The 24,393-nt window shown below is 43.5% G+C and overlaps 1 protein-coding gene across 1 annotated transcript in view; it reads left to right on the plus strand.

The window, feature by feature from the left end:
• Nucleotides 1–24,393, plus strand: part of MVP (major vault protein) — a 38,663-nt gene that overhangs the window by 2,466 nt on the left and 11,804 nt on the right. Inside the window, exons 2-5 of the mRNA XM_004479351.4 lie at nucleotides 9,868–10,012; nucleotides 11,104–11,299; nucleotides 17,043–17,166; nucleotides 17,628–17,759. Coding sequence (XP_004479408.1) covers nucleotides 9,888–10,012; nucleotides 11,104–11,299; nucleotides 17,043–17,166; nucleotides 17,628–17,759 — 577 coding nt within the window. The 5' untranslated portion in view covers nucleotides 9,868–9,887. The remainder of the gene's footprint in view (nucleotides 1–9,867; nucleotides 10,013–11,103; nucleotides 11,300–17,042; nucleotides 17,167–17,627; nucleotides 17,760–24,393) is intronic.

Below are 24,393 nucleotides of genomic sequence, written 5' to 3' on the forward strand. Positions count from 1 at the left end.
TCACTCTGGGGATGGGGGCGGGGGCCACTAGATACATGCCTGGGTTGGATAAAGGGAAGGTTGATGGGGTGGATGGTGGCAGGGCTAGGCCGGCAGCTTCATGTCTGTCTGGACCTAAAGTCCAGGTGAGGGACAGAGGAGCTTGTGAGGACAAGGGGACTGCTTGGAATAGGGGGAGGATGAGGCTGGAGGGGAGTGAATGAACTCTTCCCTGGAGGAGCAGTCACTTCTAGCTACTGTTTACTGAGCACTCACTGCCAGCTAGAGGGCCCCTCCATTCTCTAATCCCTCTATCCCTAGTTTTTCACGGTGGAGGAGAATAAGGCTCAGAGGCTAGCTGGTTGGCCCAAGATCAGGCCAGCAGTGACAGAACCTACCAGACTGAAATGGCCCCCTGCTGGCTTTCAATCTTGTCTGCCAGGAGAGCTGTTAAGAAACCATGGACCCCACCCCTGGACCAATGAAATCAAGAGACAGGTGGCTTTAAAAGATTTCCAGGTGATTCTCCTGAGCAGCCAGGGTGGAGAGTAGCCGCTTTAGGCCAGGGCCTCCAATAGTTTATGTTTAATCACTGGGGATCTAGTTAAGATGCTGATGGATCCAGTGGCTCTGGGGTGGGGCCTGAGACTGCACCATCCTGGCAAGCTTCCAGGTGATGCTCACCACACTGAGCAGCGCAGTTGTGGGTGGCACTTTGGTGTTTGCTATTTAAGTCACTGTTTTGGCCACTAGGAATTGACCCTGAAGATCATTGGTATGCCATGACACAGGGCTCATTTGCTTTTGCTGTCGCAAAATCTTAACATGGAGTCAAGAAACTGGGGTCAAGAGCCTGCCTGTCTCTCAACTAGAGGGTGACCCCAACCTCTGCTGCTGGCAGGAGATTTGTTCACACTCATCTACCCCATAACCCTCCCTTCTTTGCGTGTCGGGGATGCTGGTCTCTGAGATGCTTTGGGTGAAAGCTGACTGGCGTTCTTGCAGGGCCCTCAAGACACGTAAGGGAACTGTGATTGAGCAAGGCTGGGTATGACCCCGAGAGCACATGAGAGGGCTGAAGGCAGGTCTGGGTGGGTGAGTAGAATAATTTGGGGAGATAGAGGTGAACCTAAGGGCTGGGCCGGACTTTCTATAAGTCAGTGCAATCCTATCCATTATTTGTTGAGACCCTGACATATTGAAAGTAAATCTAACTGTATGAGTCATCTGGTAAACCACTAAAGTCTAAATCTGAAACTTGTCAGGAACACACTGCCTGAGTCAAATGACTTTCCCTGGATCTCCTGAAGGAGTGGAGAGGGTAAGAAGGCTGAACGTGCTCTGGGTGAATTTGGCAAGTGGTTGAGGGGGAAAGCACAGCTTTAGGGCATGGTGGGTCAGGTGGGTGGTGAGAAAGGCAAGGCAAGGTCTAAACAGGAGTTCCTGGAACTGAAAGTTGTGCTGAAGCGAGACCAGGAACCCAGCGCTATCAGCTGAGAAGATGATTCTCAGATGAATCACTGAGCTGGGCGAGGCTCTCAGCCCCCCTGACTGGGCCCAGCTGGGGTGGCAGATGGCAGAGCGGGCCTCGCCCTGGGGGGTGGGGTATTGTCCAACGAGGAGCCTGCTCAGCCCTTCTAGAGCTCAACTTTTCACTGTGGGGCCTCCCGGAGTCCTGTCCACGCCTCCACCCCCAGCCCTAGCCCTTCCTCTTCCCCCATCTGGTTTCCTGACCGTGTTTCCATCCCTGCAGAGAGCTTGGCAAAGGAGCAGCTGGAAGAGGCTTTGCTTTTCTGTCAGATGCCCTTACTTTGCTGTTCTTCTAGGCCTACAGTTGGGGTGACACAAGATGTGCCACCTTCCTGGCCAGTAAACAAGTGAAGGGTGCCAGGTGGGGTGGGAGTCTCTGGATAGGAACGCTGGGCCTGGGGTCTGGCGCCTGCTTCTGCCATGCTCGGTTCTAAGTGCATTCTGCGTTAATTCACTAAATCCTCATAACTCTGAGGAAGATGCTGTTATCCCTCCTCATTTTATAGATGAGGAAACTGAGCTACCCAGGGTCTAAGATCACGCGGCAAACCGGCTTCTGAGCCAGGACCCCATGTGGCCCTGACCTTGGGGACTCCCGAAGGGCGCCAGACAGCAGAACAGCTTCAGGGGTGGAAACACTGCTGAGCGGGACGCAGAGAGAGAGAGGAAGGAAAGAGAAGGTCTAGATTAAAAGCGGGGAGGAAACCCCAGCACCAGAACGTGAGCCCCTGCATTGCTGGACACTACCTGGAAACAACAGAAGAGGGCGCTCTGAAGCTAGAAAAGCCACTCTCCAGCAAGTTCAGGGAAACCAGCTCCCTTTAAAAAAAGGAGCCATGGAAAAGTATCAAGGTATCAAAATCCCATACAAATTTGCAAGACAGAATGAGGAGCAGAATAACATTCCTCTGAGGTAGAAAGTGTACCAGGAAAACAGATCAAAACTGTTACCTCTGTCAAAATGAGGTGTAAGACATTAAGGAAATAATACAAGGCATGAAAGTAACACATCCCAATGATAAACCAGGCTCTGAATCCATGCTGTACCATTCTGGCCTCCTGGGGAAGATGGGACTAAGCCTTTGGGAGTTCGAGCCCTCAAACTAACTACAGTTAATTTGCTGTGTGACCCTGAATAAGTCACTCTCCCTATCTGGGTCTCAGTTCTTTAGAGCTGTACTGTTCAATATGGGATCCATCAGCCACATTTGACTATTCAAATTCAAATTAAAAATTTCCTTAACTGTACTAGCCGTACTTCGAGTGCTCAATAGCCACATGTGATATGTCCACAGCACAGATTTAGGACATTTCTACTGTTGGGGAAAGTTCTACTGGATAGGGCTGCTTTAGAGGGTTTTACACTATATCAGAGGTGGTAAATTTAAATGCACATGGGAGGCAGGCAGATCTGAGTGCTGGGGTCCAGGGATAAGATAACAGTGGTGGGAACTGTTGTAAACCTGAAAACTTGCGCCCCATCTAGAGGGGGCAGCACTACCTGGCTCCAGCCAATTTTGCCTTGTAGAAATGAATTTTTACCAACGTTGCTGGGCTCCTACTTCTTCAAGAGAAGTGGGAAATCAGGATTTTTTTGAAAGCTCACAATTTCTAAATGCTGGCCAAAAAATGGAAATTTCCCAGATTGTGTGGATGGATTAAAACTCTCCTCTTGTGCCTCTTCCAGCCTTGATTCTGTGGCTTCCTGGGCTCCTGCCTATTTCTTCTGGGCCAAGCCTCGACCTTTCCCTAAGCACTTCCCCTTTCTCTTGCGGGGTGGAAGCTGGAAGCTGGGTGAAGGGTCAAGTTTGCAAGGTGCTATTCCTTTCTGGTGGTGGCTCAAAAATGTTGAGCCAGAGTCTCAGGACAGGGCTCCATCTGCGCCCTCCAAGTGGTGCTGGAGGCCAGGAGTGGGTAGGTAGGAGTGTGGCATTCTCCAACGGGCCACCCAGGATTCAGAGGTGGCTGTGGGGGGCGGGGTGGCACGCAAGTCTTACTTAGCTCTCTCCCCTTTCCGTGTCCACAGCAGCAGGCAACTGAGGGTGCCTACAGGCCGGTGAGGGAACTGGGGACCAAGCATCCGTCTGACTACTTCTATGGGAGCACTGTCTTTTCAGGGATTTGTTTCTTTGAGAAGAGGAACACGTCTGAACTGTTACTTCAGGATTGCTTAACATACCTGGAGGGCGTTGACAAATAACAGGCAAACCCTTGAATATAGCCTGGCTCTTAGGAGCCCCTGGAGTCCTGGCTGGCTGCCTGTGGAGCAGGCTTCCAGCTACTCAGAGCCCCTGCTTCCCCGCTAGGAGCTAGAGAAGGCCTCACGCCTCCAGACTGACCTCCTCTCCCACCACCGGCTCTCTCTGCTCCACACGGTGGGGGGGGGGGGGGTAGGAGGAACCAGTGATTGTGAGGAAAGGACATTGAGGGTTTTTGTGTTTTCCGCTGTGCTTTTTCTTTTTTTTTTTAGGGAGGAGCTGTAAGTTTACAGAAAAATCATGCAGAAAATAGAGTTCCCTTTAATTCCCCTTGACACACGCAGTTTTCCCTATTAACACTTTCATCAGTGTAGTACCTTTGTTATAACTGATAAAAAAATATTTAATTATACTATAGTCCATTGTTTACATTAGGGTTCACTGATTGTGATGTACAGTCGTAAGTTTTTTTAAAAAAATTTATTCTAGTAACATATATATAACCTAAAATTTCTCCTCTTTACCACATTCAAATATATAATTCAGTAGTTAATTCAGTGTCAAATACATTCACAATGCTGTGCTACCATCACCACATCCATTATCAAACTTTTCCATCAGCCGGTACAGAAACTGTTCTCAGTTAAGCTATTAACTCCCTGATTCATTATACCAACCCTGACTCCTAGTAACCAGTGTTCTAGTTTCTGACAATGAATTTGCTTATTCTAATTATTTCATATCAGTGACATCACACATATTCTTCTGTGTCTGGCTTATTTCACTTAACATGTCTTCCAAGGTTCATCCATGTTGTAGCATGAATCCAAACATTCCTTTTTACAGCTGAATTATATACATTTGTCGATCTATTCATTCACTGATGGACACTGGAGTTGCTTCTCTCTCTTGGCAATTGTGAATAAGGCCAACATGAACATCGGTGTGCAAATATCCGTTTGAGTCCCTGCTTTCAATTATTTTGCTTCATATCTAGAAATGGGATTACCGGATCATATTTTAATTTTATACTTTCTGAGGAACTGCCAAACTGTTTTCCACAGTGGCTGCACCATTTTACATTCCCACCAACAATGAGCAAGTATTCCTGCTTCTCCACATCCTCTCCAACAGTTACTTTCTGATTGAAAAAAAAAAAAATAGTAGCCATTCTTCTGGATGTGAAATGGTATCTCATTGTGGTTTTGATTTGTATTCCCCTAATGGCAAATACTGTTGAACATCTTTACAAATGCTTTTTGTCCATTTGTATATCTTCTTTGGAGAAATGTCAATTCAAGTTTGCTCACATTTTAACTGGGTTGTTTGCCTTTTTGTTGTTGAGTTGTAACAGTTCTTTTTATAGTCTGTATATTAAATCCTTGTTGGTTATATGGTTTCAAATACTTTCTCCCATTCTGTAGGTTGTCTCTACTTTCATGATGATGTCTGCTGCATAAAAGTTCTTAGTTCTGAAGTCTAATTTATGTTTTTTTCTATTGTTGCTTATGGTTTTGGTGTAGTCTAAGAAACCAATGCTTATCAAAAGGTCCTGAAGGTACTTCCCTGTCTTCTTGCAGGAGTTTTACAGTTTTGGTTCTTTTATTTACATCTTTGATCAATTCTCATTTAATTTTTGTAAATGGTGTGAGGTAGTGGTCCACCTTCATTCTTTTGCAATACGGATATTCAGTCTTCTCAGCACCATTTATTGAAGAGACTATTCTTTTCCTATTCAATGGACTTGGCACCCTTGTTAAAAATCAACTGGCAACAGATATGAGGGTTTGTTTCTGAACTCTCAATTCAATTCCATTGATCTATACATATCTTTGTGCCAGTAGCATGCTGTTTTGATTTCTATAGCTTTGTAATAAGTTTTGTTGCTGTTGTGAGTTTTAACTCTAGGAAGTGTGAGTCCTCAGACTCTTCTTCTCTATAAGATGGGTTTGGCTATTGGTGCTCCTTACCCTTCCATATAAATTTGATGATTGGCTTTCCATTTCTGCAAATAAGAATTTTGATTGGCAGTGTGCTGAATCTATAAATCACTTTGGGTTGCACTGACCTCTTAACAATATTTAGTCTTCCAATCCATGAACATGCAATGTCCTTCCAATTTTTTTTTTCCTTTTAGCAATATTTTGTAATTTTCTGTGTATAAGTCCTTTATACATCCTTGGTTAAATTTATTTCTACATATTTGATTCTTTTAATTGCTATTGTAAATGGAATCTTTTTCTTGATTTATTCTACAGATTGATAGTAGTATATAAAAACACTACTGATTTTTGTGTGTTGATCTTGTTCCCCATTACTTTGTTGAATTTGTTAGCTCTAGTAGCTTTTGTTGTGGAATTTTCAAGATTTTCTATATATAGGATAATGTCATATGCAAATAGGGAAGGTATTACTTCCTCTTTTCCAATTTGGCTGCCTTTTATTTCTTTTTCTTGCCTAATTGCTCTGGCTAGAACTTCCAGTACAGTGGACATCCTTGTTTTATTCCTGATTTTAGAGGGAAAGCTTTGAAACTTTCATTATTGAATATGATATTATCTGTGGGATTTTCATATATGACTTTTATCATGTTGAGGAAGTTTCCTCCTATTCCTAGCTTTCTAAGTGTTTTTTATCAAGATGGGTGCTGGATTTTGTTGAATGCCTTTTCTGCATCTATAGAGATGATCATGTGGTTTATTTTTTCCCTTTGTTCTATTAATGCAGGGATTCTTAACCTTTTTTGTTTCATGGACCCCTTTGCCAGTCAGATGAAAACCACATACCCAGGGAAGCGGACTTGGCCCAGAGGTTAGGGCATCCGTCTACCACCTGGGAGGTCCGCAGTTCAAACCCTGGACCTCTTTGACCCGTGTAGAATTGGCCCATGTGCAGTGCTGATGCGCACAAGGAGTACCATGCCATGCAGGGGTGTTCCTGCGCAGGGGTGTCCCTGCATAGGGGACCCCCACGCGCAAGGAGTGCGCCCAGTAAGGAGAGCCGCCCAGCGCAAAAGAAAGTGCAGCGTGCCCAGGAATGGTACCACACACACGGAGAGCTGACGCAACAAAGATGACGCAACAAAAAGAGACACACAGATTTCCGTGCCGCTGACAACAACAGAAGCGGACAAAGAAGAACACACAGCAAATAGATGCAGAGAACAGACAACTGTGGCAGGGAGTGGGAAGAAAAATAAATAAAATAAATAAATATAAAAAAAAAAAAACACATACCCCTTACTAATCCACACAATACTATATATTATTTAATAAATAAATTACACCCTCACCAACACCTCCTGACAAGAATAATGTTTCTCTGAAATTAAATTCAAGCTCATAGACCCCTTGTTAAGAACCCCTGTATTAATATGATGTATTATATTAATTTTTCTTGTGTGGAATCACCCTTGCACACCTGAGATAAATCCCACTTGCTCATTAAATTCTTTTAATGTGCTATTGAATATCGTTTGCTAGTATTTTGTTGAATTTATTTTTGCATCTATATTTATAAGAGATATTGGTCTGTAGTTTTCTTTTCCCATGGTATCTTTATCTGACTTTGGTATTATGGTGATGTTGGCCTCGTGGAATGAGTTAGAGAGTGTTCCCTCCTCTTCAGCTTTTTTGAAGAGTTTGAGCAGGATCGGTTTTAATTCTTTTTGGAATGTTTGGTATAATTCCCCTTTGAAGCCACCTGGTCCAGGGCTTTTCTTTGTTTGAATGTTTTAATTATTCATTTAGTCCCTTTACTTGTTATTGGTCTGTTGATATCTTCTATTTCTTCTTGAGTTGGTGTAGGTAGTTAGTGTGTTTCTAGGAATTTGTCTATTTCATCTAAGTTATCTAATTTGTTGATAAAGTTCAAAATATCCTTTTTTTTTTTGGTAATTTCTGGGGAGTCAGTAATGAACCCTGTCTTAGTTTGCCACAGGCTGCCAATACAGAGCACCAGAAATGGGTGGGCTTTTATAATGGGAATTTCTTTAATGTTTTTACACTGTACATTTTAATATTTTAAAGTACTAACTCTGGGATTTAGTCCCTGGGTTGTCTGTTCCTTTAGTTTGTATACAGATAGTGATATAAAGAGATTTCCTTGAATGCCAGGAGCTAATAAAAACAAACCAATGCCAAAAACACCTCTTAGTCTTTGTAAATTGGCTCTGCATTGGCTGGTGTTGACCTTCTAATTTTAGCTCTCCTAGTGAGAATTTCAGCCTGAAGTGAATGAAGTGTAAGATCCTCTCCATTTCTGAGCCTGTGTCGTCTTCTGGACTGTGTTTGCTCATGGTCTTAGGAATTTGCTCATTTATAGGAATCCCAATGTCTCTTCTATTCCTTCAGAAATAGACTTTCTCCCTCCTGGCTGCTCTGTTGTATTATTTAAATCAAATAATCCCTTGCCCCAGGTAGCTTTGACTTAAATCTTTCCTACCCTGCTTCTGCCTGCAGAGCAATTTCTGGGAGCATAAGCTAAAGTCTCCTGGTTCCCTCTTTCAGGCTGCCACCCAACCTATGAGTACTGCAGTATGTGCATAGGGATGTCTCTGCTCTCTCGGACAGAGGCAGGAGTCCACAATGGGAGTGCAGGCTGGCTCCACACTGTGCCCAGGAGGAGATAGGGGAAGGACCATCAAGGGTGCTGTAGCAGTTTCATATTGTTTATGAATTCCAAAAATAGATATTGGATTATGTTTATAAACTGGTCTGTCCAGACAGATTAGATTATATTGGATTCAGAGGTTTCACTTTTGCTTGATTAAACAATGACTGAGGTTTTGATTGGGCCACGTCAGTAGGATGTTAAGTCCCCACCCCCTTGGTGAGCGGGGACTCGGAGAAACTGCACTGCAGAGAAGGGAGTTTGGAGTTCTGAGCTTGAGCCTGGGAAGTAAGCACACAGAGGAGCAGAGCAGCTGTGTCTAGAGAGAACTGAGCCCTGGGGAGAGAGAGAGAGCCAGTCACCTTACAGTCTACAGCTGGCCTTGTGGAGGGAGCAGGGCAGCTGAGCCTGGACAGAAACACGCCCTGGGAAGAGAGGAACCCGGAAGCCTGAACTCTTGGCAGATGTGGGCAGCCATCTTGCTTTAGTACGTGGCCACAGACTTTGGTGAGGGAAGTACCTTGTGCTTTATGGCCTGGTAATGTAAGCTTCTACCCCAAATAAAAACCCTTTATCAAGGCCAGCAGACTTCTGGTATTTTGCATCAGCACCCCTTTGGCTGACTAATACAGATGCCATGAGTGTCTCCTATAGTTTTTTACAGCTGTCTTCCTGATTTGGTACTTGCCCAGTTACTGAAACCCATTGACTGTTTTCTGGAGTTCTGAGCAACATGGCTCTGTCCGTTTTTGTTAGCTGTTCAAAGATTCATTGGGAGAATTTTACCCTGGAGCATTTTGGTCCACCAGAACTCTGACACTGAGATTTGATCTAGTGCTCCTTCTGGTGCGGCAGGCCATTTGAAAGGAATCAGCTAAGAACTCTGGGCTTCTATGGCAAACTGAATCATGCCATTCTTGGCAAGGGTGAGATCTGGATAGACAGAGTTGTGCTGGGGCAGAAGAAGAAAGAGTCAGGGTAGAGGTCAGTGGCTGGGATAATGGGTAGAATAATCTGAGTCCCTCTTCAGACTCATCCCTGCCTTGTCCAGTCCTTATTTTGTTGTGTCCTCTTATAACTTTTTTTTTAAGATGTATTTATTTTTTTAAAATGTATTTACTTATTTATTTCTCTCCCCTCCCCCCAGTTGTCTGTTCTCTGTGTCCATTTGATGCATGTTCTTCTTTGTCCACTTCTGTTGTTGTCCGCAGCATGGGAATCTGTGTTTCTTTTTGTTGCATCATCTTGCTGCATCAGCTCTGCGTGTGTGGCACCATTCTTGGGCAGGCTGAACTTTCTTTCGCGCTGGGCAGCTCTCCTTACGGGGCGCACTCCTTGGGCATGGGGCTCCCCTGCGCGGGGACACCCCTGTGTGGCAGGGCACTCCTTGTGCGCATCAGCACTGCGCGTGGGCCAGCTCCACATGGGTCAAGGAGGCCCAGGGTTTGAACCGTGGACCTCCCATGTGGTAGACAAACGCCCTAACCACTGGGCCAAGTCTGCTTCCCCTCTTATAACTTATCATTCTCTGTGCTGTACTCTGGACTAGCCTCGGACGCAGGGGTCACCATGGCAACTGAAGAGTCCATCATCCGCATCCCCCCATACCACTACATCCATGTACTAGACCAGAACAGCAACGTGTCTCATGTGGAGGTTGGACCGAAGACCTACATCCGGCAGGACAATGAGAGGTTGGTGCTGGGGCTGGGATGGGGTGGGGGACAGCTGCTTGGGCAGAGGAGGGTCTGTTAGTCTGGCTGGTGTGATCTCCCATTCCATTTTTCCTGTTTCCAAGCAGGAGCAGTCCTCCCTTGGGTGACAAGGAGGTGCCCATGGGAAGTCTTGGGCGGATGTCACTCCCGTTCACTGCCTCCTCTGGGAAGGGAGGTGTATTAGTCAGGGTTCTCCAGGGGAACAGAATCAACAAGAGATATCTGTAAATAGTATAGGATTTATAAAATTCTTTCACATGACCATGGAGATGCACAAATCCAAGTTCCACAGACAGGCTACAAACCAGGGGCTCTGATGAAGGTCTTTTTTTTTTAAGATTTATTTTTTTATTTATTCCCACCCCACCCCCCCAGTTGTCTGCTCTCTGTCCATTCACTGTGTATTCTTCTGTGTCTGCTTGTATTCTTGTCAGCGGCACCAGGAATCTCTGTCTCTCTTTGTTGCATCATCTTGCTGTGTCAGCTCTCCATGTGTGCAGTGCCACCCCTGGGCAGGCTGCACTTTTTTCGTGCAGGGCGGTTCTCCTTACAAAGCACACTCCTTGCGTGGAGCTCCCCTACATGGGAACACCCCTGTGTGGCACAGCACTCCTTGCGCGCATCAGCACTGTGCGTGTGCCAGCTCACCACATGGGTCCGGAGGCCCTGGGTTTGAATCCTGGACCTCCCATGTGGTAGGCGGACGCTCTATCAGTTGAGCCAAATCTGCTTCCCTCTGATGAAGGTCTTGATGAGTTCTCAGGAGACACTGGCTGTCTGAAGTCAAGCTGGAAAATTCTCTCTGAATGCTGATATCACTTCCCCTTTTAAGGTATTCAACTGATTGGCTAAAACATCACTCACTGCTGGTGGCAATCTCCTTGGTTGATTGTAGATGTAATCAGCCATCCATGCAGTAAACTTACTGGTGACTAGAGTCCACAAATGTCCTTGTATTACAATTAGCTTGCTTGACCAAACAACTGGGCACAATTATCTGGCTGAGTTGACACAGCAGCCTAACCATCACAGGAGGCATGGTCCTCATACTCCTTCTCATCCTTCGACAGGGTACTTTTTCCCCCGGTGCGCATGGTGACCGTCCCCCCACGCCATTACTGCACAGTGGCCAACCCCGTGTCCCGAGATGCTCAGGGCGCGGTGCAGTTTGATGCCACTGGGCAAGTACGGCTTCGCCACGCTGACCTGGAGATCCGGCTGGCCCAGGACCCCTTCCCCCTGTACCCAGGGGAGGTGCTGGAAAAGGTATCTGGTTTGCCTTCTCTGTATCCCATCTACCTGTCCTGCCGCCTCATCCCAGGGCTCCCTATTGCCTTCTGAAGGAAAGAAACTGGGGCAGTGGGAAGGCCTGGGAGGGACCTTTGCTCCACTCTCACTAGGGACTGACTTGACATGTTCCCCCCACCCCACTTACCTCCCCAGCCACCCCCTTCCTCCACACATTCCCACAGCAGATCTGTCCCTCCTTGGAGAACTATTGGCCCATCTCCCCACCTAAGCTACCAAGCTCCTGAGCCTGCCGGAAGTTCCCAGCTGGTTCTGGCATGAAATGATCCGTGCCATTTAGTGAAGGTTAAATATTTCACGTACTCAAACAGTGCTTGGCACTGTTGGGCAGTGACAAAGCAGTAATGGACAAGACAAGACTCCTGCTGCCCCGTGATTGCTCCTGGGAAGGCACCGGAGATGGCACTTCCAACTGGACCATTGCCCGTCTTGCCTCAGGCCTGGGGCCAGAGGCGGAAAGTGGGCTCCCCACCCCCATTTCCCTAACCATCCTTCCACCCCAACCTTCTTACCATTTTGTACATCTTCACTCTGGACTCCTCTTGGTTCTCGATACATAATAACATGACCTGGAGAGAGGGCACAGACGTCCGTGCCCACTTACATGCGAGCAGGTGAGCGGGGAGAGGCCTTGTGCGCCCTTGCGTGCATGTGTAGAGAATTGTGACGCCTTTGAGGATCCGGGCTTTGCCAGCAGGCCCTGCAAAAGGTGGCAGCTTATTCTCTCAAACCTCGTGTACCCCAGGACAGTGGGCAAGGCCTCTGCTTCCTTGGGGCCCAGTGCCCCCAGACGTTCCCTTTGCACCTCAAGTCGACACTCCTCCTTCCAGGTAGCAGCCTTCTCCAGCACTGCGTGCTTCCTTCCCCACCTGCCCACACCCTCCTGTCTTCCAGGGAGCCTTGCTCACACCTTTGCAGGGATCCTGCCAACAGCTTGGCCTTCCTGACCTCAACCCTGAGCCCCACCCCTTCTGTCCTGCATCAGCCCATGCCCCATGCCATGTGCGCAAGGTGGGCTTGCTCATCGCCCACCTGCCGCACCTTGGAGTCCTAAACTCCAGCTGCCTCCTTCCTCCCCGCCCTTTCCTACCTTATCCCTCCCATATCGCCTGGTCCCTTCCAGTCTTTTGAGCCCAGTCTTCTTTCCCAGATTCTCTTTCTGGCCTTTTTTTTTTTCTCCCATCCCAACTGGACCTTATCACTTCAACAAGTCTCACAGATGCTCTTTTTTTCTTGTGTCCTTGATCTTTTGTGGCAAAATCTGTGTCCTGTCCCATCCACCCTCTCCAGTCTCACATCCATGAGGGAGTTTCCAGTTTGAAAAACCTTAACTGTGTGGACGGATCGCACGGTGATGAGAGTATTAGAAGTAGCTAATGGGTTAAGTGGCTCCTTCCAACCCAAGCCATAGCCGTCAGTTCTCTTCCTTTCTAATCTGCCTTCTCTCCCATTTTTCTCTGTGTGCGTCTAGATATTTATCAGTCTCCACTCTCTTCCTAGTTCCCATGCCCTCACTCTTGAACACCTTGGTTGCTTACTTAGTTAAAAATTGAGGCCATCTGGAGGATCTGGCTCTGCATCCCATCCCTTCACTCTCATCTCCTTTCTGCCTGTTGGAGGAGGCGGTGGTTCCCCACCATCCATCCATCCATCCATCCAGGAAGGACCAGGCACCCAACTCTCACTCTCTCTTGAGCCCTGTTCCCACCAGTCACTTCTCTTTCCTTTCAAACTTGAGCTTCTCCACTGCTGATGCCTTCCTCCTGGTGAATAATCAGGCTCCGCCTGTTCCACATTTTACCGGCCTTATAGGCTTCCCACTTCCTTGCATAAGCTTTTCATTTTGAAGAAGGCATTTCTAAAGATATAAAGTACCCTCTGACTTCCATCCCTGGTACCTGCCCTCCCTTCCCCAGAGGAACTGACTGCCATCCGTCCACTTCCAGATATGACTCTACATTAACACAAGTATCTATGGAAAAATTAAGATTATCATCTATTTGCATAAAGGGTGTTATGCAGTACCTGTTATTCCTTTGCCATTGTCTTTTTATTTAAATTATTTTTTAAGATTTATCTATTTCTCCCCACCCCCTCATTGTTTGCATATGCTTTGTCTGTTGTTGTGTGCTGGTCTTCTTTTTTTTTTTTTTCAGGAGGCACCTGGAACTAAACCCGGGACCTACCATGTGGGAGGGAAGTGCCTAATCACTTGAGCCACCTCCACTCTCTACTTTGTTGTATCTCTCATTATATTTTCCTCCTTGTGTCTCTTGTTGCATCAGCTTGCCATGCCAGCCCATCGCATCAGCTCACTGTCTTGCTCATCTTTAGGGGACACTGGGAACTGAACCCAGGACCTCCCATGTGGTAGGCGGGACTTCAGTCACTTGAGCCACATCCTGCTTCCCTAAACTTAATTTTTAAACAATTTCAAACTTACAGGACAATTGCAAAAATAATATAAACCCCAACATATACCCCCTAAATACCCAGATCCAGCATTTTTGAACATTTTGCCACATTTGCTATATTGCCCTACTCATCCATCCATCCACCCATCTATTTTCTAAACATTTGAGAGTTGGGTGTATATCATGCTCCTTGAACACTTAGTACTTCCATGTGTATAAGTTTTCAAGGAGTAGTAAGATACTAAGAACAAGGATATTCACTTACATAATCACCTTAAGTGCAGTTATCAAGTTTAAGAAATTTTACATTGACATAAAGTTCACAGCCCATACTCCAATTTTTTCATATGTTTCGATGTCCTTTGCGTTTGCCAGTGTATTTTGAATGAACCTCTGCATCTTGGTACATATGTCACATCTTATTCATCTAATTCCATGTATATGTGTCAGCTCAGCCATCCCCCTGTTGAGTGTCACTTAGGATGTTTCCAGTTTTAAATGCCACAATACGTACCCTTACCTGCATGTTCTTGTACACACGTGTATTTTTTTTTTAGTTAAAAAATAATTGCAGGGTTCCAGGTTATGCACATTAAATATGAGTGGACTTTTATAAATGGCCCTGCAAATCCACTTTCTACAGACCTATGCTTTCTCATTATTTTCATCCTTATTATAACATCAAGTTACTATGACTGTTAAAACTTCCTTTCTTATTATAACACCAAGTTGTTAATAACTCCATGTGCTTGCCGCTGCCCCCGCCGCCGCTGAACCCGCTTTGGCAGAGCCTGGGGATGTCCGAGTGATGTCTCCCTGCCTTCCCCCGCCCCTCTGCTCTCAGTTGCCCTGCACCTCCCTCCGCCCTCACGGGCTCTTGTGGCCTGAACGACTTCATCTGTCCCGAAGTCGCTCAAGCCCTACAACTGTGAATCCAGAAAACACAGAGTTCTCTGTATTTTTTCCCCATCTAGTTTAAAAAAAAAAAAAATTTATTGTGATAACATATATACAACATATCATTTCCCATTTTAGTCACTTTCAAGTGTATAATTAACTTCACAATGTGGCACTACCACCCCCACCACCATCCATTACCAAAACTTCACCATCGTTCCATCACTGTACCCATTAAGCATTAACTCCTCACTCCCCAGCCCTGGGCACCTGTGTTCTAATTTCTGACTCTGAATTTGCATTTTCTGAGGATTTCATGTGAGAGCACACAGTAGCTGTCCTTTGGTGTCTGGCTGATTTCAGTCAACATGATATCGTCAGGGTTCACCCACGTTGTAGTATGTGTCAGAATTTCATACCCTTTTTATCGCTGAATAATATCTATGCACTGTTTTTATATTTCTGCAACTTCCTGTAAGTCTGAAGTTATTTCAAAACAAAAAGTTTTTTTTATCAATGAGGTATGTTAACCCTTGGAGGGACCTACGGGCAGATGTATGTAATAGTTCATGTGCTTATTCTGATTGTAGATGAATGGGTAGTTTTCTACCTATTTAAAAAGAAAAAAAAAATATCTCACATTTTCCTTTGCCCTCAAACCCGTTCTTCTCCCATATTCTCCACCTTTCTTGGTGATGCTTCTGGTGCCCTGTCACCCAAGCCGGAAGCCTGCACCACTGTGGGGGATGGACTGGGAGGAGACAAAAGTGGTGGCCAGGAAATCAATTAGGACGTGGTTCTATCATCCAGGCAAGAGATGCTGGCGGAGCTCAGATCACGGCAATGGCAGGGGAAGGTGAAAGGAGACCTGGGATATCTGCAGGGGAACAGTCAGGAAGTGCTGACAGGATAGACGCCGGAGATGGGAACATGCTGAACTCCACGCTCTTCCCAGGAGGCTCACAGCCTTTGGCTTTTTCCACACCTCTGTACCAAAAGCCAGCTCTTCCTCGGAGCCCCTGGTCAAACGCCATCTTCTGAGGACCTTCCCCAAACTTCCCTTCCTCGGAGGTCCTGCGGAAATCTCTCCCATTTCCCCTCTCCCCCCCACCCCTTCTCCCCGACATTGCCCTCAGTCTGCTTGGAGGGAATGGTCTACTGTGCCTATGTCTTGTCACCCTACTGGAGCTTGACGGTTTTGAGGACAGGGGGCATCTTCTGCCCCCACCACAGCCAGCAGAGTGCCATGTCGCAGAGAGTGTCGGGGAAGGCTTGCCTGAGCAGTGAGCCTCCAGCTCTGCCTCTTTCCTGTCCCAGTTTGTGGTCAGTTACTTCATCTCCTTCTCCCATCCCAGGGCCAGTCTAGCCAGAATAAGGAGCGACAGGGCAAAGGGTGGCAGGCCAGCTTCACTACGACAGGGCTCAGGTCTTGCTTCTGCTCCTGACTGGCTGTGTGACCTTCCTTGTGTCCCCTGACCTCTCTGAGCCCCTCTCTCCTTCCTTCCTTGACTCCCTCAGAACAATGTCAAAAAGCAAATAAAGTCATGTTTGTAGAACACATTTAACTTGTTAAAAGTTTGGCTACTTTTTGGCAGGAAATGTGATGACTAGAGTTTGGTGGCCACCTTGCACCCGTGAGGCAACCTTAAGGCTAAAGCCGAGGCTTAAAGCTTGCCTGTCACAATAGTTACACCATCCCATGTCCTTATGCCCCAGGCACACCAGGCTATGAAATACTCCGTTTTCAGCTTCCCAGATATTTCTCCTACATCTCCTATCTAGTCCTGTACCTAGTTTCCCTCCTAGTGAATCACTAGCTCTAAATTTCTAAATTTCTAAGCCTTTTTTTTTTTTTAAAGATTTATTACTAGCCCTTCCCGCACCCCACGTTGTCTTCTCTCTGTGTCCATTAGTTGTATGTTCTTCTCTGTCTGCTTGTCTTCTTTCCAGGTGGCACTGGGAACCGATCCTGGGGCCTTCAGCTCCCTCATCTGCTGTTTCTCTTATTGACCTTCCTCTGTGTCTCTTTTTTGTTGCGTCATCTTGCTGTGCCAGCACTCCTGAGTGGGCCAGCTCGCCTTCACCAGGAGGCCCCGGGAATTAAACCCTGGATCTCCCATATCGTAGATGGGAGCCCAATCACTTGAGCCACATCTGCTTCCCTCTAAGCCTTTTCTATAAAAGTAAAAGGCATCCTCTTGCTCTTGGACTCCATCTCTTAGTTCTTCAGGCCATGGGCTTTGGGATGCCCTTACTTCATGCATTCCACCTGGGGTCTAATTTGGGGACCTGTAAAGATTGGTGCCACAGACTCTGACCCGCAAGGTGTCTGGATTGACTCCAGGGGTCTGACACTGGCTGTTCTGTGGTCCCGCTTCCTCCCTTTGTAGGGCATCACCCCGCTGCAGGTGGTCCTGCCCAACACCGCCCTCCATCTCAAGGCCTTGCTGGATTTTGAGGACGACAACGGACACAAAGTGATAGCAGGAGACGAGTGGCTATTCGAAGGACCTGGCAAGTTGTTGTCTTTCCTGCGGGCCCAAGCTGGGGGGTCAGGGGCTTTCTGCCCTCCTACCCTAACCATGATATGTCCTGGCTTTTTATTTTTAAAGATGTATTTATTTTCATTTATTTGTTTCCCTCTTGTTGTTTGCACTCACCCTCTGGTTGTTTTCTTTATGGAGGCACCAGGAACTGAAACCCAGGACCTCCCATATGGAAGGAGGTGCCTAATCACTTGAGCCACCTCTGCTCCCTATGTTGTGTCTCTCATTGCGTTTCCTTGCTGAGTCTCTTGGTTGTGTCATCTCTCTGTACCAGCCTGTCATGTCAGCTCTCTGTCTTGCTCGTCGTCTTTACGAGGCACCAGGAACTGAACTTGGGACCTCCCATGTGGTAGGCGGGAGCCCAGCTGTTTGAGCCACATCCGCATCCCAGTTCTGACCTTTGACCTCTGCCTTGTTTTCCCTTCCCAGGCACATATATCCCCCAGAAGGAGGTGGAGGTTGTGGAAATCATTCAAGCCACGATCATCAGACAGAACCAGGCGCTGCGGCTCAGGGCCCGCAAGGAGTGCCGGGACCGAGACAGCAAGGAAAGAGTGACAGGTGGGAGTCAGAGGGGCACTGAGGGTGGGCTGGCAGGAAGAGCCCCCGACTGCCTCAGCTTCAGGGCAAGTAGGAGAGGCTCAGGGACAGCAGCTCGTACCCAGGAGAAAGAGCTGCCCTGCTATCTTTTTTTTTTTTAATTTTATTAGAGGAGTTGTGAGCTTACAAAATAATCATGCATAATGTACAGAATTCCAATAAAACACCCCTCCACCAACACCTTACATTGTGGAACATTTGTGACAGATTATGAAAGAACATGATCAGACTATTACCATTAACTATGGTCCATAGTATACACTTGGTATATTTTTTCCATACATCCCCAATTATTAACACCTTATATTAGTATTGCAGTTGTTATAGTTCATGAGAGAACACTCTTCTATTGTATGTTACCCACAGTCCATCTTCCGCCACATAGTTCACTGTGTTATAAAGTCCCATGCCTTCTATAGTCTATCCAAAGTGTACACTCAGTGGCTCCCACTTTCATCACAGAGTTGTACAGTTATTGCTCCCATAAAATTTTGAACGTTTTCCTTAGTCCAAAAGAAACAATCCCATACCCTGCTGTTATTGACCCTTAGTGCTGTATAATACCTTCTTTGACACTGACTCAAAGAATATTACAATATTGCTAACTACAGTCCATAAATTACATTAATTGTATTTTTCCTGTGCAACACTATATTCTTACCACCTTGTGATGGTGGTGTACATTTGTTCTAGTTCATAGAGGAACATTCTTGTATTTGTATTAACCACAGTCCTCATCCACCTCTGGGTTCACTGTGATTCAGTTTCTAGACTCAGTTTCTAGATTAAATTTCTAAGTTCAGTTTCTCTAGCTTTCTTTCAATTGACATTTAAAATTGACATTTATTTACATTTACATCCCTAAACTACATTTATATCCCTAGACTAATCAACATAATCCCATTTATATGTTAGTTATACTCACTATAATATGTTACCATCAACTCTATCCATTTCCACTCTTTCACAGTCAAGCCAATTGAAAATTCTCCATACATTAAGCATCAGTACCCCTTCTCAGTCCTCATCTTTTCTCCTAGTAACCTATACTCTAGATTTTAACTCCATGTGTTTATTCTTCATGCTTAGTTCATATTAGTGAGACCATGCAATATTTGTCCTTTTCTGCCTGGCTTATTTCATTTAGCATAATGTCCTCAGGGTTTATCCGTGTTATTGTATATGTCCCAATTTCATTTCTTACAGCAGCATAGTATTCCATCATATGTATATACCACATTTTCTTTATCCATTCATTGGTTGAGGGACCCTTGGGTTGTTTCCATCTTTTGGCAATTGTGAATAATGCCACTATGAACTTCGGTGTGCATGTCTGTTCTTGTCACTGTTTTCAGATCTTCTGGATATATTCATAGTAGAGAGACTGCTGGATCATACAGAAGTTCTATATTTAGCTTCCAGAGGAATTACCAAACTGTCTTCCACAGAGGCTTCACCATTTTACGATTCTACCAATAGTGTTCCTGACTCTCCATATTCTCTCCAATACTTGTAGTTCTCTGTCTTTTTAATAGTAGTCATTCTCTTAGGTGTGAAGTGATATCTCATTATGCTTTGATTTGCATTTCCCTAATTGCTAGTGATGTTGGGCATTTTTTCATGTGTGTTTTTGCCATTCATATTTCTTCTTTGGACAAATGTCTATTCAAGTGTTTTACCCATTTTTTAATCAGGTAGTTTGTCTTTTTGTTAGTTGTAACGTCTCTTCATATATTATGGATATTAAACCCTTATTGGACATGTGATTTTCAAATATTTTTTCCCATTGACTTGGCTGCCTTTTTACCCTTTTGACAAAGTCATGTGAGGTGCAAAAGTGTTTAGTTTTGAGGAGGTCCATTTACCCATTTTTTTTCTTTCATTGCTCGTGCTTTTGGTGTAAAACAAACGAGGGTTTAAGAAACCCTCTCCTACCACCACGTCTTGAAGATGTTTCTCTACATTTTCTTCTGAGAATTTCATGGTTCTAACTTTTATAGGTAGGTCTTCGATCCATTTTGAGTTAATTTTTTGTAAAAGGTATGAGGTAGGGGTCCTCTTTCTTTCTTTTGGATATGGATATCCAGTTCTCCCAGTACCATTTATTGAATAGACTATTCTGTCCCAGCTAGGTGGGTTTGACAGCCTTGTCAAAAATCACTTGACCATAGATGTGAGGGTCTGTTTCTGAACTATCAGTTCTGTTCCCTGGTCTATGTGTCTATCTTTATGGCAGTACCATGCTGTTTTTACTGCTGCAGCAAGGTGTTATGATTTAAAGTCCAGAAGTGAGTGTCCCCCAACTTTGTTCTTTTTTGTTTCAGACTATTTTGGGCCCTTTACCCTTCCAAATAAATATGATAATTGGGTTTTCCGTTTCTTTAAAAAAGGTTATTGGAATTTTTATCAGGATTGCATTGAATTTATATATCAATTTGGGTAGAATTGACATCTTAATATTTAGTCTTCCCAACCATAAACACAGAATGTTCTTCCATTTATTTAGGCCTTCTTTGATTTCTTTTAGCAATGCATTGTAGTTTTCTGAATATAAGTACTTTACATTCTTGGTTATGTTTATTCCTAAATATTTGATTCATTTTTTCACTATCTAAATGGAGTTTTTTTCCTGGCTTTCTCCTCAGATTGCTCATTGATAGTGTATAGAAACTCTGTTGATTTTTGTGTATTTATCTTGTATCTTGCCACTCTGCTGAATTTGCTTATTAGCTCTAGTGGCTTTGTTATAGGTTTTTCAGGGTTTTCTAGGTATAGGATCATATCATGTGCAAATAGTTAGTTTTACTTCTTCCTTTCCAGTCTGGTTGCCTTTTATTTCTTTTTCTTGTCTGATTGCTCTAGTTAGAATCTCTAGCACTATACTGAACAACAGTAGTGATAGTAGACATCCTTGTCTTGTTCCCAATCTTAACTGGAAAGCTTTCACTCTCCTTTGAGGATAATGTTAGCTGTGGATTTTTCATATATGACTTTTATCATGTTGAGAACATTTCCTTCTATTTCTATCTTTTGGAATGTTTATCAAGAAAGAATGCTGAATTTTATCAAATGCCTTTCCTGCATCAATCGAGATGATCATGTGATTTTTCTTCTTTGATTTCTTAATGTGATATATTACATTGATTGCTTTTCTTGTGTTGAACCACCCTTGCATGCTTGGGGTAAAACCCACTTTATCATAGTGAATAATTCTTTTAATGTATTGTTGGATTTGATTAGCCAGGATTTTGAGGGTTTTTGTATCCAATTCATTAGGGAAATGGATCTGTAATTTTCATATTTCATAATATCTTTATCTGGCTTTGGTATTAGGCTTCATAGAATGAATTTGGTAGCATTCCTTCCTGTTCAATTTTTGGAAAGAGTTTGTATAAGATTGATATTAAATCTTCTTTGAATATACGATAGAATTCACCTGTGAATCCATCTGGTTGGTCCTGGGCTTTTCATTTGGAGAGTTGTTTGATGACTGTTTCAGTTTCTTTGCTTGTGATTTATTTGTTAGGGTCTTCTATTTCTTCTAGGGTTGATGTGGATTGTTCATATGTTTGTAGGAATCCATTTCATCTATATTGTCTGTTGGCATACATAGTATCCTCTTATATTTATTAGTATATAAACATATATATTCATATTTATAGTATTATATTTTATAGTGTCATCTTTTATTTCTGTGGGGTCAGTTGTAATGCCCCCATTTTCATTTCTGATTTTATTTGCATCTTTTCTTTTTTTTTTCTTTGTCAGTCTAGCTAAGGATTTTTCAATTTTGCTGATCTTCTCAAAGAACCAACTTTTGGTGGTGGTAATTCTCTCTATTGTTTTTTGTTGTTCTCAGTTTCATTTATTTCTGCTCTGATCTTTGTCATTTAATCCCTTCTGCTTTGGCATAGTTTGCTGTTCTTTTTCTAGTTCTTCCAGGTGTGCAGTTAGGTAGTTAATTTTAGCCATTCTTTTTAAATGTAAGCATTGAGGGCTATAAATTTCCCTCTCAGCACTGCTTTCGCTACATCCCATAGGTTCTGATATGTTTGTTCTCATTTTTATTCATCTCGGTATTTATTGATTTCTCTTGCAATTTCTTCTTTGACCCACTGATTATTTGAGTGTTGTTTAATCTCCATATATTTGTGAATTTCCCTTTTTCTTTCTATTGTTGATTTCCAGCTATATTCCATTATTATCAGAGAAAGTGCTTTGTATAATTTCAATCTTTTTAAATTTATTGAGATTGGTGTAGTGACCCAATTTATGGCCTATAATGATAAAAGATCCATGAGCACTTGAGAAAAATGTAACTCTGCTGTTTGGGCCTCAATGTTCTGTATATGTCTTTTAGGTTTAGTTTGTTTATCATATTATTTAAGCTCTCTTTTTCTTTATTGATCCTCTGCCCAGTTTATTTATCCAATGATAGTGGTGTACTGAAGTCTCCAACTATTATTGTACATCTATTTCTCCCTTCAGTTTTACCAGTGTTTACCTCATGTAATTTGGGATAATTTGGGATATCCTGGTTGGTACATAGACGTTTATGATTATTATTTCCTCTTGGTGAATTGCCATTTTCATTAGTTTATAATGACCTTCCTTGTCTCTAATAGCAGCCTTGCTTTATTATTATTTTTTTATTTTTAAAGAAGTTTTAGGTTAAATAAATGTTACATAAAACATATAAGGGATCCCCATAAACCCCATTCCCTCCCCTTCCCACTCTTTCTCCCACATCAACAACATTCCCTTATTTGTGTGGTACATTTATTACAATAATTGATGAACACATATTGAAGCCTTGCTACTAACCATGGATTAGTTTACATTATAGTTTACAGTCTGTCCAGGACAAATTTGTAGGTTATGACAAAATATACTATAGTCTGTATCTATCACTGCAGTGTCATTCAGGATAACTCCAATGTCCTGAAAATGCCCCCATATTACACCTATTCTTGCTGTCCTATTTGAGAATGTAGCAGAACTCCCCAGGATGGGAATTCAGTATTCTTTCAGTTATTGTGTGGATCTCTGCCCACTGAGACAATGCCCCATGAACATTTGAACATATTCATATGCCTTAGAGGCATGCCCCTTCCCATGCATCTCCCCATCACTGACACATTGCACCAGTGATCCTCCCCTGCGATTCTCTCAGAAAATGAAACCAACAAAATAATCAAATAAAATAAGAAAAATAATAATTTTAAATAACCAATAAAATACAAATTTCTAAAAAAATTTAGACATTGTGTCTTTCATCACTGTAAGATCTGTTGTATGTACAGTGACATATTCTTCCATATATTTCCCCAGTGTCCTTTTTTTTTTCTCCTATTTTATCTTCAAAGAAGTTTTAGGATACATAAAAGTCACATAGAGACTATAGGGGATTTGCATATACCCAATGCCCTCCCCCTTTTCCACTCTTCCCTATTAATAACATTTTACATGTTATTGTAAAATGTGGATGATACATTTGTTACAAATGAGGTACAAATATTGAAGCATTGCTACTAACCATGGCCAGTGGTTTACATTATGGTTTACATTTAAGATTATACACTTCTATAGGTTTTGACGAAATTTGAAGTGACCTGTATCTGTTATTGCAAGATCATGCTGAACAATTCTATTTCTGTAAAAATGTCCTATGTTCTATCTATTCTATTCTTCCCTTCCTCTCCCCTCAAAACCTATGGTAACCACTAAGTTTCAATTTTTGAAGAATAGAATTTGTAGTTACTTGCAGTAATATTGAGGGTTTGACATATCCTTCTGTTTTATTTTATCAGGTACTGCCTATGTTCTCAAGGGATTCATGTCCCTCTAATTGAGAACAGCAGGACTCCTCAGGGTGGGAGTTTGGTATTTTCTTGTTTATTGTATGGGTCTCCACTCACTGATATAACACTATGACAAGATGAACACTTACATATTCCATACATGCCTGCCCCAGGTGCACCCTGTCACACATAACCCCCCACATCCAACACCCTACACTAGCAACCCTCTCCTACAGCCGGCCTTTAAAATCTGTTTTGTCTGATATGAGTACAGCTAGTCTTCCTTTTTGTTGTTGTTGTTGTTTTGTTGTTACTGCATGCATTGGAATATCTTTTTCCAGCTTTTCAGTTTCAATCTATTTGTATCCTTGGGTCTAAAGGGACTCTTTTGTAAACAACCTATAGATGGCTTATATTTTCTTATCCATTCTGCCAGTGTGTGTCTTTTGATTGGGAAGTTTAATCCATTAACATTCAATGTTATTACCGTAAAGGCATTTCTTCACCCATTTTGATCTTTGGGTTTTTATCTATCATATCTTCTTTTCACTACTCTTTTTATACTTTCAGTTTACTTTTACTAATATAATCTCAATTTCTAGATTCTCTTCCAAACCTCTCTCCTGTCTTGTCTTTTCAGACTGTAGCAATCCCTTCAGTGTTTCCTGCCAAGCCAGACAGTTGGTTACAAACTCTCTCAGTTTCTGTTTATCTGTGAATATTCTAAACTCGCCCTCATTTTTTTTTTTTTTTTTTTTTTGTGGGCGGCGCCATTCCTGGGCAGGCTGCTCTTT

This window comes from Dasypus novemcinctus, chromosome 23 (assembly GCF_030445035.2).
Source record: "Dasypus novemcinctus isolate mDasNov1 chromosome 23, mDasNov1.1.hap2, whole genome shotgun sequence".
Taxonomy (NCBI): domain Eukaryota; kingdom Metazoa; phylum Chordata; class Mammalia; order Cingulata; family Dasypodidae; genus Dasypus; species Dasypus novemcinctus.